At 42.7% G+C, this 14,408-nt stretch overlaps 4 protein-coding genes across 6 annotated transcripts in view; 1 reads left to right on the forward strand and 3 right to left on the reverse strand.

The window, feature by feature from the left end:
* Positions 1-14,408, forward strand: part of LOC137489757 (protein NLRC3-like) — a 407,221-nt gene that overhangs the window by 304,926 nt on the left and 87,887 nt on the right. The gene's annotated exons all lie outside the window — the stretch shown is intronic.
* The window catches only part of LOC148682312 (uncharacterized), a 342,019-nt gene that overhangs the window by 225,987 nt on the left and 101,624 nt on the right, over positions 1-14,408 (reverse strand). The window lies entirely within an intron of this gene.
* Positions 1-14,408, reverse strand: part of LOC137487276 (uncharacterized protein K02A2.6-like) — a 252,759-nt gene that overhangs the window by 123,120 nt on the left and 115,231 nt on the right. The window contains exon 1 of one of the 3 annotated variants that reach the window (XM_088650069.1): positions 12,385-12,535. The exons of 1 other annotated variant lie outside the window; for it this stretch is intronic. The gene's annotated coding sequence lies outside the window, so the exon portion shown is untranslated. Of the gene's footprint in view, positions 1-6,694; positions 8,360-12,384; positions 12,536-14,408 lie in introns of those variants that run through there. One more of the 3 variants, XM_088650071.1, reaches the window with a different exon arrangement.
* LOC103910668 (uncharacterized) overlaps positions 1-14,408 on the reverse strand; it is a 33,483-nt gene that overhangs the window by 18,017 nt on the left and 1,058 nt on the right. The window contains exons 3-6 of the mRNA XM_087249715.2: positions 12,431-12,535; positions 9,938-10,042; positions 8,632-8,736; positions 2,882-4,909 (exon numbers count right to left, since the gene is read on the reverse strand). Coding sequence (XP_087105841.1) covers positions 2,882-4,909; positions 8,632-8,736; positions 9,938-10,042; positions 12,431-12,535 — 2,343 coding nt within the window. The remainder of the gene's footprint in view (positions 1-2,881; positions 4,910-8,631; positions 8,737-9,937; positions 10,043-12,430; positions 12,536-14,408) is intronic.

Raw genomic sequence — 14,408 nt, forward strand, 5'->3', positions numbered from 1 at the left:
TTGGGGGGCCGTTTCGCGAACTGAATCGCATAGCCGATTCTGATTGTGCGTATGAGCCACCGCGAAGAGCTGGTCTGCGCTAACCAGGCAGGCAGAGCTCTCGCTAATGGACTCATCGCTACAATCGCTGACGTACCAGCAGTGGGGCAGCGCGGAGTGGGTGTGCTGATCCGGGAAGCTCGCGGGTCCCACGGAAAAGCTGGAGGTGAGATATTTGCTCTCACTCCAAACCCGAGCTCTGGAGGGGAGGCTCGAGGGGTGGGAGAAAGGAGACCGTCCTCCCAGCGCTCGTGAGCCACTGGCGAAACGCACCGAATCTGCAAGCTAGAAAGCATAGCGTCCCAGACTGGCAGATTTCGGGCTGTCACATCTGGGGAAGTGAAAAGTGCCCTTTCATAATGTTTTCATGGCAGTAAAAAGTGCCGTTGGAAATGGGCCCCGCCCTCCAGCGGGGAAAGAGCAAGTTCCCTCTTCTCCAGATGGCCTGTCCCAGGGGCGCTTCGCGGTCCGTTGCCGGACTTAGCGGCGTTCTGGGCAGGGGGGCTGCCTGCTTCCGAGGTGCCCGACGCGCTCGCTTCGCCGGAGGCGTGTGCGGGGGCGGAGCAGCTCTCGTAGGCGGGCGCCTTCGGCGAGGAGCAGGTATGAATGGCACGGCGGGCGGAGCGGGCTACGGACCGCCGATAAGGCATCACCCACCAACTGCTCTCTCACCGCCTTGAATTCCTGGGTGAATTCACAGACAGTGTCGCCGAACCTGGCTGGGGATATGGGGAAGTCAAGAAAGCGGACTTTGTCGACTTTGCGCATATCAGCCAGGGGTGGCGCTCCTGGACCACTAATGTGGACATCGTCCTCCCCAACGCACACGCAGCGGACTCAGTAGTCCGAAGAGCTAAGTCGGCGGCGGTGCGAAGCTCGTAAGCCTGAGTTGGACCCACCCTCGTGCAGCTCGGCCAGCGCCTGCGCTTGGTAGCGCTGGTAGGTGGCTATCGCATGCAAGGCGGAAGCAGCCTGGCCCGCAGCTATGTAAGCTCTAGCTCCGAGGGAGGTAGATAACTTACAGGCTTTGGATGGGAGACGAGGCGGACCCCGCCAAGAAGAGGCGCCGCGCGGATTTACCGCCATCGCGCACTCAACCTGAGGAATCGCCACATACCCCCTGGCTGTTTCACCGTCAAGAGTGGATAGGGTGGAGGGACACGCAGCACGAGCAGAAAAAAGTGCTTTACAAGACCGCGTGAGCCTACTGTGCACCTCCGGGAAGAAGGTAACGCCCCTCTAGTCGGTCCGGCCGCGGAGCTGGGGGATAAACCATCTCCAACCCACGGCCGAAGCAGCCCGGGAAAGCACGGCTAACATGTCCGTTTCAGGATCCGTAGTGACAGCGCTCACCAGCCCGAAGGGGGCGAGCGGGTCTGGATCATCATCGGACAATGAAAGCCCACCCTCCGATGCCGCGGTGGACATCTGGTCTCCGGTGTCATCGGGCGTAAGGGCTACCATCTGTTAGACGGATCGCTTCCCCCGCCCGAAGCTTGGATGGAGCGCTTAGAGGAGCGGGAGGTCCGCGGGCCCGTGGGCGACGGATTATCTCTCGCTGAAACCCTCAGATCTGCCCGAGTGCCCGCTGCAGAGCAGGGGACAACTGGGGTGGTTCGCCCTTTGCAAAGGCTTACCACGATCTTGCGCAACAGTCATGGCATCGCAATGACGACATGAACTGCCCGCGAGCAGCGCATTAACATGCTGGACCCCAGACATGTAACGCAGTGCCCGCGCCCATCATCCGAGGACAGGAAACCACCGCATCCAGAAACGCACAGTCGGAGCGCCGTCCTGATAAGGACGTGCTGCACGACTGTGTTGCTCTTTCTGTGAAGTTTGCAACTTTATACGCACCGCTCTGGAGGACCGGACCCAAAGAACGCCAGGCAAGGGAGAAACCCAGCTCGACCGTCTGCCACTGCGTGTACACACTCTGGACCGGGAGAATGCTCTCGTTCGCTCAGAATCGCTGGTCACAGCAGGAGGAACCCTCATCGACTCGATCAGAAAGTCTCTGAAGCGAAAAGGATAGCGTCTGCTGGCGCCAGGTGAGCTTATATACTCAGTTGATTGCTTATGCCGCTCACCTGCGCAGGCTTGCGCTGCCAATTCATTCTTAATTGGCCCGTTCAATACTCTTTCAGACGAGTAGCTTCTGAACCGAACCTCCCAATGCGTGGATTTTACAATCAAATCCACTTATAGTGCTGAAGTTCCCCCCGAAGGGGAACCCATATTTCCCCATTCACATGACTGTAATGCATTATTGAACAGATTATTAATAACTAATCAGAGAGCATTTTACTGAGCTCAGTGTAAAGTTTAGTGTTTAGGCCTACAGTAAATGTAATATTAGAGGCATGTCTGCGGCGAGACGGCAATACTGTGTCTAAAATTACACTATTTCTCTGATCAGAAAACAAACACAATTATCCAAGAGCAACACTGTGTTAGATTTGAGCAAATACACATCAACAAATGTCCTATTCAGCTGGAGGAGCACAGGGATTTACAGGGATTTGAGTTATTTTCCAGGATAAAATGTAAAGCAAATGAAGTAGATTATTAAATAAGTACAAATGTTGTTTGTGTGAGTAAATAGTCAAGAAAAGTTTGTTAAATACGTTTAGAAATGATGAAATAAATGAGCAAATAAGTAAACAGAACACTGCCGCCGCGTCCCCATGCAGTAATATGGTGTATCAGCGATCTCACAGGGGGACGATATGGCCAGCTAAAGATTTTCTGTTAAAGCAGGGCAGTGATTCACTAAACTGATCTGAGTCTTCAGTGCAGACTGATGTGTGTCTTCTGTGATCAATCAATGAATACTCACAGAGCTCTTCTGCAGTTTCTCACAGCTGCTATCAGTCTCCATCTTCCCTCATCTGATGTGTTGAATTTATTAGAGTCTAACTCATCCAGCGGCTCCTCTGACATCTCAATCATGTAGGAGATTGTTGAGCAGTGAGCAGGAGAGAGTTTCTCCTCTGAGTGTTTGTCTGATTTCACAAACTCCTGAATCTCTCTGGCCAGAGTCTGATCTTTCAGCTCCAGCAGACAGAGGAACAGATTGATGGATCTTTCAGCTGAGAGACGGTCATTTCTCTTCTTCTGCATCCATCTGATCAATCTGTCAGCTGAGGGATCATCATCTGTCTTGATCTTGTTTTTAATGTCCTGTGTGATCCTCCTGATGCTCTCTGAGCTCTCCTCTGTGTGTGTCAGCAGATCATGGTAGAGTGTCTGATTGGACTCCAGTGAGACGCCCAGCAGGAACCGCAGGAACAGATCCAGATGACCATTACTACTCCTGACAGCTTTATCTACTACTGAACTGAGCAGATAATACAGAGAGAACTCAGAGCTGGACTGTAGATATTGATCATATGAATATTCAGATTCATCACTGTCTGACTCATCTTCATCATCTGAATATTCTCTGTCATAAATCACCCTCAGCACTTCTCTGTTCTCTGTCAAATGGCAGTAAAACACAAAGAAAGCAGCCAGAAACTCCTGAAAGCTGAGATGGATGAAGCTGTAGACTTTCCTCTGATGAATCACAGATTCCTCCTTGAAGATCTCAGTGCAGATCCCAGAATACACTGAGGCGTCAGTGACGTCTATGCCGCTCTCAATCAGGTCCTCCTCATAGAACATCACATTGCCCTTCATCAGCTGTCTGAAAGCCACTTCAGCAAGTTTGAGGATCACTCCTCTGTTGGACTGCAGGAGTTTCTCTGGATCTCTCTCTTCATACTTCTGCTTCCTCATGTTGATCTGAATCAGCAGGAAGTGGATGTACATCTCAGTCAGAGTTTGAGGGATTTCTGCACTCACATCTTCTTCCAGGAGCTTCTGAAGCACAGTGGAGGAGATCCAGCAGAAGACGGGTATGTGGCACATGATCTGGAGGCTTCTTGCTCTTCTGATGCGGGAGATGATTCTGCCGGCTTGATGCTCGTCGCTGATTCTCTTCCTGAAATATTCCTCCTTCTGAGGCTCAGTGAATCCCTGAATCTCTGTCAGACGCTTGATGTATCTGGAGGGGATCTGATGGGCTGCTGCTGGTCTGGAGGTGATCCAGATGAGAGCAGAGGGAAGCAGATCTCCTTTCAGGAGGCTCCACATCAACACAGCCACTGATGAAGATTCAGTCACAGCACAAACTTTCTCCTCATCTGATGAAGTTTCAGTCACAGCACAAACTTTCTCCTCATCTGAAAACTTCAGTGTTATTCTGCTTTCATCCAGACCATCAAAGATGAACACAACTCTACACTGCTCATAAATCTTGGGCTCCAGATCTTGAAGTTCAGGATGAAAGTCCAGCAGTAGTCTGTGAAGACTGTACTGATGATCTCTGATCAAGTTCAGCTCTCGAAATGGAAGCACAAACATGAAATCTACATCCTGATTGTCTTTTCCTTCAGCCCAGTCAAGAACAAACTTCTGCACAGAGACGGTTTTCCCAATTCCAGCGATGCCTTTAGTGAGTACAGTCTTGATCTGGGCTTTCTCCTTCTTGATCTTCTCCTCATGTCCTGCTCCAGCTGAGGCTTTAAAGATGTCATTGCAGTAGACTGGAGTGTGTTGTGAGGGTTTTGTTCTGGCTCTTTTCTCCATCTGTAAAACCTCATGTTCTTCATTCACTCCTTCACTTTCTCCTTCTATGATGTAGAGCTGTGTGTAGATCCTGTTCAGGAGGGTTTGAGTCTCTCCATGGTTGATTCCCTCAAATAATCTCTCATACTTGTTCTTCATGCTGGTTTTGTGCAGCTCTTTGACTCTCTGAAGTTCATCATGTTCTGGTTGGAGTGAATCCTGCTGCAGGTCTCCAGTCTGATCATCTCCATCCACACTGCAGGAACAACAACAACACAAAGAATCAATGAGTGCACCCCATCGTTTTGCGTCATGACTCAAAAAAGGATGTAAAAAGGTTACATGCAATAAAGCTGTCACTTTTTAGAGACACAGAGCTGGACACACATGATCCTGATCTCACACTGAAGACACAAACACGCTAAAGGAAAAGGAGCGTCACAACCTCAAGGTGTTGTTTAAGGTGTAAGATAAAGCTTTAATGTATAAATATTCAGATCACAATCAGATCATTTATTATACTCCTTTGAATATGTGAATCTTAGCCCATCACTCTTACTCATGTGTCTCCTGCATTGAAAGTTTTTCATTTAAGTCAATATTCAGGTTAAATATATTTGCTTAGAATTTACCTACAGCTCTGCGCACACTTCCATCAATTCATTTATTTATTTTGACTTTACATGGGAAGTGGTGTACACATGTTTCCAAAGTCGCCACACATGTTTTAGTCGCCACATTTATCAACATATAAAGATCATCTGTATGATGGGACTGTCTGCATATGAATGTTTCATAAATCACACATAAACCTTGTCATAAGTTGATTTTTGTGTCCAGATCTGCACTTGTTTCAGTGTTGGATTTTTAGATGTGCCCTGTTGTGTTTGCGTCTCTCTGTTACTTGGATTATTTTGTTTTCGCTCTGATCTTCACCTTGACATTTGTATTTTTCTTTATTAGATTCAGCAGATGGATCTTCTGTCTCTTTTTTTCAAACTCACCGTTACAAAGAGGACATTTTACTACCAGAATGTGTTCAGATGCATTATTTAAAGTTACAAACAGTAAGGGGATGTTTTATGGTCAGATATCTGTCCTTATCAGGACAATGGATGAATACATTCTAAACAAATCAATTTAGAAAATGTATATAACACTATACTAGTGTTTTCTAGATAGTTTAACCCCTTCAGACCTGAATTATGTTCCAAATTTCAGAAAAATGGGATGTCATGTGATGTCCATTGTAATGGACGCAGGGTCTGATGGGGTTAATGGAAAGAATCTTACATACTGTGCCTTTAAAGGGCACCTATTTTATCCCTTTTTTAAGAAATTTTGTGCCTCCAGAATATGTCTAAAGTTTTAGCACAAAATACTCATCAGATTATTTATTAGACATTTCAGAATATTAAAATTCTCAGCTGTGAACACACTGCAGCTATATCTGTGGCCTGTGCCTTTAATGCAAATGAGTTAGTTCTCCCCGCCCACCATTCCCACGTGCCTGTCAGAGTGTGCCTCAGTCTCCGCATCGTCTGCATCAAATAAACAGCACAGTGACAGACATGAAGGAAACAGTTCTTGTGTAACGTTTGTGAGAATTACTACTGCAAGAAATTTCCCAATGAATTTTTGATTCATTTGGGTTTGAGTTAATTCAAGCCTTTCTGCTACGATGAGTCACACACATTGCTGTTACAAAGTTCACCCACACACAGACACACACATGCACACACAGTGCATTTAACTTTGCACTGCTTTTGTACTGCAAATGTGACAGGATACAGTTTAATATTGCTATATGGACATCTGTTACGTTACTGTACAAAAAAAAAAAAAAGATTCAACATCCACAAACTGGTATTGAAGCATCTTATTTTATAATTGTACTTACATGCAGCTGTGGTATAGTAAATACAGTGATTTTACCTTCTTTAACTTACTTTATTACTAACATGCACTAATTTAGAAATGTTTTAAACCTGTAAAACTTATTCTGGATCACATGTGATGAAGATTAATGATCACAGAGAGCTGAGCATAACCTTTAATCCCAGTTGCTTTGTCTTGTTGATATGATTATTTGCGTTACTAAGGAGACATGGGGCCTGTTTCAGTAAGGAGGTTCAAACAACTCGGAGTTTAAACTTTAACTCTGAGTTGATTTACCGAGAGATTAAAAACTCTGAGTTTTCGTTTTCAGAACAGCTGATCTGAGTTGGGTCAATCAACTTTGAGTAGACCAACTCAGAGTTAAGCGCGCGCACCGTGACTATAAAAAGGCATTATCAATGGAGCGCAGACATTACGAGTGACTATGGCAACATCTTAAACAAAGAGATCACCATTTCTTTCTCCAGCTGAACTTGATGTGCTCATGCAAAGTTATAGCAAATATGAGTGTATATATTAAAAATTAAGCAACCATCAATGAAACAGAGACAGCATGGGAAAACAGCTGCTCAAGTTAATGCATAATTTTTAATTTTAAGTATTTAAACATTTTAAGTATAATAAAATAAGTAATGTAATGTGTGATGTTTATACTTTTTTTCTAAACTTTAACACACTTTTATCAGTTTTAATAGATTTAACAGTGCACTTGTTATGTGTCTGCCTTTTTATTGATCAAGTGATAGAGGTTGATATAACATTAAGAAGGTAAGCAGTAATAAAATAATTTAGACAGAATAATAATCCCATTAATCTAGTAACAGTACATGTCAAAGGTTAAGCTAATTATTTATGGAAAAAAAGGACAAGCTTCATACGTGACTTTGTTCTGTGTGTGACAAAAATGTAGGCAATAGCTGTGTTTCCATCAAAATATAGGCTATTACATAAATTTGTGCAAAACTGGAATAACGCCTAAAAATAAAGCAGCGTTTTTATCCAAAGAGTCGAAGAGAACAAAATCGTCACTTCCTGATTAACTTGCGCCAAATATCAACAGTAAAAACAGAATTACTGCGGTAGAAGAAGCTGCGTCAATGATTTTTTTATTTAATTAATGTACCTGAGCCTCAGAAGACAATTGACACACAATGAACACGTGGGGCGTTTGAAGCCAGACGCGGAGATCTTGACACGCTAATAATTATATATTAATAATATACAATAATACTGAAACAGTTAAGGCATTTTAGAATGACTAAAACAACATTTAAGATGTTCTGCAGTGTGCTCAGTCTGCTGGTTTGTCCTTTCACACGCATTTTCATCATCATCGCTAACAAACCATTTTTTAATGTACATACTGTAATTTGTTAAGTGCACTTCGTAGTTTATGTGCATCTTATCAAATGAAAGTTTAACCCAACTTCAAAAGTTATGTGAATCATGACGTTTCCATCAATCTTTTTTATGCACATCTCCAAAATGAGCTCTAAAATAGGTGTGTGGAAATGTAAGACTAATGCGAGAAATACCGCTTCATCTTTAAAAAAGGGGAGGAGACCGACCGAAACTCAGAGTTTAGAGAATTAAACCTGCACCGGACCAGGTTGGATTCACAGAGTAAGTTACCACGGTAATTGACTCTGAGTTAAAGTTAACTCTCTTTAAGAAACAGGCTTGACTTACCCTGCTTTCTCGAGTTTAACAAACCTGCCATTTTGAAACGGAAAACCCAGAGTTTCTCTCATTTCAGGGTTAAACTACTCTGAGTTTTAACTTAACCTGCTTTCTGAAACAGGCCCCTGTTAATACACGGCTGTCAATCAATTTGGTTGGCAGGGAAACTGCACTCCTACATCATGTTGTGGTGGGCCTCAAAAGAGGAGGGATTTGGATCCTAGTTTAACATCAGGAATAATGACATGGACACACTATACCCACACACAGTTCTGTGCAAACAAAAAATAATTTTCATCATAAGTGCCCTTTAAAGTATTGTTAAAGTAAAATAAGAAATGTCCAGATGAATACTGAAATACAGTCCATGTGAGATCAATAATGTAGAACACAAAATACCTTTTGGCAGATGATGGTGTTTTCTCTCTGAGGTCTGGTGGTTTACCTTTTGACCAGTCACTCTTCAAAGACACAGAGCTGGACACACATGATCCTGATCTCACACTGAAGGCACAAACACACCAGAGGAAAAGGAGCGTCACAACCTTAAGGTGTTTTTCAAGATGTAAGATAAATCTTTTGTGAGTAAAGTTTCAGATCAAAATAGTGATCAAATCATTTATTAGACTGTTGTGAGGTATTATGATATGTTGAAAGAGGAAGGCAGGGTCGGCAATGCAGGTAAGCGCAAACATTTTATTTCTTTTTCAATTTTTTCAGCTCAAGCAGCACACAAACCTTTTGGCAACGCTCTGACCATTGTACAGTATCTGGCTCTCCTTTTTTAGTGAGATTAGTTAACATGTTGATGAGGGCCGAATAATTAGGGATGAAACGCGGGATGAAATAATGCATTATTTAAAGTTACAAACAGTAAGGGGGTGTTTTATGGTCAGATATCTGTCCTTATCAGGACAATGGATGAATACATTCTAAACAAATCAATTTAGAAAATGTATATAACACTATACTAGTGTTTTCTAGATATTTTAACCCCTTCAGACCTGAATTATGTTCCAAATTTCAGAAAAATGGGATGTCATGTGATGTCCATTGTAATGGACGCAGGGTCTAATGGGGTTAATGGAAAGAATCTTACATACTGTGCCTTTAAAGGGCACCTATTTTATCCCTTTTTTAAGAAATTTTGTGCCTCCAGAATATGTCTAAAGTTTTAGCACAAAATACCCATCAGATTATTTATTAGACATTTCAGAATATTAGAATTCTCAGCTGTGAACACACTGCAGCTATATCTGTGGCCTGTGCCTTTAATGCAAATGAGTTAGTTCTCCCCGCCCACCATTCCCACGTGCCTGTCAGAGTGTGCCTCAGTCTCCGCATCGTCTGCATCAAATAAACAGCACAATGACAGACATGAAGGAAACAGTTCTTGTGTAACGTTTGTGAGAATTACTACTGCAAGAAATTTCCCAATGAATTTTTGATTCATTTGGGTTTGAGTTAATTCAAGCCTTTCTGCTACGATGAGTCACACACATTGCTGTTACAAAGTTCACCCACACACAGACACACACATGCACACACAGTGCATTTAACTTTGCACTGCTTTTGTACTGCAAATGTGACAGGATACAGTTTAATATTGCTATATGGATATCTGTTACGTTACTGTACAAAAAACGGGTTAGATGAATACTGAAATACAGTCCATGTGAGATCAATAATGTAGAACACAAAATACCTTTTGGCAGATGATGGTGTTTTCTCTCTGAGGTCTGGTGGTTTACCTATTAACCAGTCACTCTTCAAAGACACAGAGCTGGACACACATGATCCTGATCTCACACTGAAGACACAAACACACCAGAGGAAAAGGAGCGTCACAACCTTAAGGTGTTTTTCAAGATGTAAGATAAATCTTTTGTGAGTAAAGTTTCAGATCAAAATAGTGATCAAATCATTTATTAGACTGTTGTGAAGTTTGGAATATGTTGAAAGAGGAAGGCAGGGTCGGCAATGCAGGTAAGTGCAAACATTTTATTTCTTTTTCAATTTTTTCAGCTCAAGCAGCACACAAACCTTTTGGCAACGCTCTGACCATTGTACAGTATCTGGCTCTCCTTTTTTAATGAGATTAGTTAACATGTTGATGAGGGCCGAATAATTAGGGATGAAACGCCCATAATATACTGTCTGTCAATTGGTCTCTGCCAGTCACTGTGGGATTCTTCTACCACCCTCATTTCCAGCATCTTCAATTCTTCCTGAACCATTTTTTTGTGTGTGTGTGTGTTCAGGCAACCTGTATCGACGTTTTCTAACTACAACACCTGGTGTGGTCTCAATAAGGTGCTGAATCAGATTCGGTTCGTCTGGGCAGAGGTGAGAACACATCTGCGAATTCCTGCTGGTGGCACCAGATGGTAGTAAGCCACCACTACCGTCTAACTACCGTCGCCAGCATCACCACCTCTGGATCCTTCCACAGCTTAAATGAATTTAGATGGTAAATTTGGCGTGCCCCGCACCTTTCCATCTGCACCACTTTAAAATCAAGCTCCCTCACTCGAGTGATCACCTACAGTCTTTGCCACTTGGCAAGTAATTTTGGGCTGGATGATGGCAGCAGTACAAGCACTTTATTTCCCGGTGCAAATTGTTGTCATTTAGTGCTCTTGTAACATCTTTAGTCCTACTGATTCTGAGCCTTAAACAAATTGTCTGACGAGAGCCGCCCCAGAGCGTGGAGTTTTGCATGCAGGTCAAGAATGTATTGGAGCTATTTTTTACTGTTAGAAGGCTCGTCCTTCCAAGTCTCTCTCACGAAATCCAGCACCTCTTAGGGCTGTCTGCCGTAGGGAAGCTCAAAGGGGGAAAACCTTGTGGAGGCTTGTGGAACCTCTCCCACCATGAACAGTGAGGGCTCTAACTACGTATCCAATTTTTTTACCTTCAAATCTGCCTAATAGTCAGGGCTTTACATTAACTTTTTTGATCACCAGCCACAGTGGCTAGTAGTTTTCCAACATTACTAGCCACTCTGCATTTTCACTAGACACAATTTTGTTCTTGGGAAAATATTTTTATATGCATAAATATGACTTTGACATAAAATTACTAGATTTAGATTTTGTGTTGTGTCCACCTGCCTCCTCATTCATTTCACATTCTGTGTGTCATGTATTAGCAAATAGGTCATGGTTTCATGGTGTTATACTGCAATTAGTTTGTATTCCACAAAACTTTTCAGAACTCAAAATTAAGGATTTACCTAATTTATCTCTAACCACACCAAACCAAAATAATTTCTTAGCCACATTTAAAAATGTGTCAAACAAGCTAAATATAGCTGTATACTATACTTTTTTATTTAAAAAAACACGTTTAAAAAAAACAAAGAAAAACAATTGACTTTTAAAAATAATTTTTAAAAATAAAAATTTTAAACTAATAAATATTGTCATGTATCAAATATATGCACAGTAATCTGTCCTCACTAAAGGTCTCTCAGATCACCAGTTACCTACACATAAATGGAGAGTTAATCTCATATTAAATCAAATGTTGTAAAAAATGATAATTAAACCATATAAACAAAAATAACCGTAAGCAAAAGAAAGCAGGTGAAAAATATACTGTGATAATGAAAGGATGATCACACGGTTAAGGCCAAATAATAATCTGTTTAAAACGAAAGCAAGTGGTGCTGCTTACAAAAAGACATATTTGAAGCTCTTAAAAGCAGCAAGACTGTGTGTGCATGAGCATTACTTTTTTGCCTGACTGTTTGAAAGAGATCCGATCACAGTTGCGTTCCAGGCACGCATGCTTCAAAGAAGGAAACAGGAGCGTGCACGCGCTTTAAACAGTCGCACGCATCACATCAGCTGTTAGCGCGAATGATTATCCTCTCATTCAGTATTCATCTGCTTTCTTCTGCTAGCGCGAATGTAATTTTTTTTTTTGTTAGTCGTGCTGTTTCTCTATTCTATGATCACATTTCCACGCATATTGGGTCATTCTTATAGTCGAACCCTGTTTTGAGAAAACCACAATTTAAAAATTATTTCCAACCAGCCAAAGTGGCTAGTGGAGGTGTCTGTCTAACCCACCAAAGCCGAAATCTACCCACATTTGGCGGGTGTTAATGTAAAGCTAATAGGTAATAACATAAGTGTTATGAATGACAGTGATTGACAGTTTTATGTGTCCAATAATGTTAAACACAAAATACCTTTTGGCAGATGATGGTGTTTCCTCTCTGAGGTCTGGTGGTTTACCTATTGACCAGTCACTCTTCAGAGACACAGAGCTGGACACACATGATCCTGATCTCACACTAAACACACAAACACACCAGAGGAAAAAGAGCGTCACAACCTCAAGGTGTTTTACAAGGTAGAAGATAAATCTTTTGTGAGTAAAGTTTCAGATCAAAATAGTGATCAAATCATTTATTAGACTGTTGTGAGGTATTATGATATGTTGAAAGAGGAAGGCAGGGTCGGCAATGCAGGTAAGCGCAAACATTTTATTTCTTTTTTTTTTTTTTCAGCTCAAGCAGCACACAAACCTGTTAGAACTGCTCTGACTAATGTACAGTATCTGGCTCTCCCTTTGGGTGAGATTAGTTAACATGTTGATGAGGGCCGAATAATTAGGAATAAAACGCCCATAATATCCCGCCAGCCCCAAGAACTGTCTCACCTCATTTTTGGTCTTAGGTCATGGAAAGGGTTGCAAATGCTGCAGTTTTGTCAATTTGGGGCCGCACCTGCCTGTGTACTAAGCGGATTCCCAGATACCTGACCTCCATTCGCACAATTGCACACTTCTTCGAGCTGGCCATAAGCTCAGAGCGTCTCAGTGTTGTCAGGACACCCTCACATGCTGCAAATGCCGCTGAAAATGATTACTAAAATGATGATGCCATCGAGGTAGGCAGCAGCAAATGCAGAGTGTCAGGCAAGGATTTTGTCCATCAAACAATGAAACGTAGCCGGTGCTTCGAACAACCCGAACGTAAGCGTAACGCACTGGTGTAATCCGAAGGGTGTAGTAAAAATCATTTATTCCTTGGATAGAGGCGTAAGTTGAATTTTCCTTCATCAGATCAAAATCAAGCTCCCCACTCATCGAATGTCCATGAACGGTCCTTGCCACTAGGCAATTTTTTAACAAATTGTCCCACGAGGGCCGCCTCAGAGCGTGGAGTTTTGCCCGCAGGTCCAGAATGTTGTGGAGCTCATTTTTACTGTTAGAAGGCTCGTCCTTCCAAGCCTCTCTCATGACATCCAGCACCCCTCGGGCCTGTCTGCTGTAGTGAAGCTCGACGGGGTAAAACACTGTGGAGGCTTGGGAAACCTCTCCCAACAGTGAGGTGAACAGTGAGGGCTCTAACCACTTATCCAAATTTTTTTACCTTCAAATCGGCCTAATAGTTAATAATAAAAGTGTTATGAATGACCGTGATTGACAGTTTTGTGTGATCAATAATGTAAAAGACTAAATACCTTTTGGCAGATGATGGTGTTTTCTCCCTGAGGTGACACTTCAGTCTACTTTACAAGAGTTTATCAGACAAACATTAGTTTGTTCAGTTTAATTCAGCACAAACTAGTTGTCTGAAGGTCTGTCTGATCAGGTCTGCTACACAGCAATCATGGGTAAACAGACGAGTGATGCGCTGCTTTCTCAATCATTTATTTTCCTTTTGCTTAGTCTCTATTCAGAGTTCACCAAAGCAGAATGAATCGCCAACTATTCCAACATGTTTTATGCAGCAGATGCCCTTCTAGCTGCAACCCAGTACTGGGAAACACCCACACACTCATTCACACACACACACACTATGGCAAATTTAGTTAATCAAAATCCCCTATAGCGCGTGTGTTTGGACTGTGGGGGAAGCACCCGGAGGAAACACATGCCAACACGAGGAGAGCGTGCAAACCCCACACAGAAAGGCCTACTGACCCAGCTGGGACTTGAACCAATGACCATCTTGCTATGAGGCGACAGTGCTAACCACTGAACCACCGTGTCACCCACGCTGCTTTTTCATTCTGCATGATTTTAATTTAAAACCTTGTGATGTTGTGACCTGTTGAGTAAAAACTCATCACAGAAATCTGATGAGGAATATAAAACACAAAACATTACTTTCTGTCATAGAAATACACAAAAGTATTTTATAATACTCTTCACTGAAC

Source organism: Danio rerio, chromosome 4 (genome assembly GCF_052040795.2).
Source record: "Danio rerio strain M-AB ecotype USA chromosome 4, GRCz13ab, whole genome shotgun sequence".
Lineage (NCBI taxonomy): Eukaryota > Metazoa > Chordata > Actinopteri > Cypriniformes > Danionidae > Danio > Danio rerio.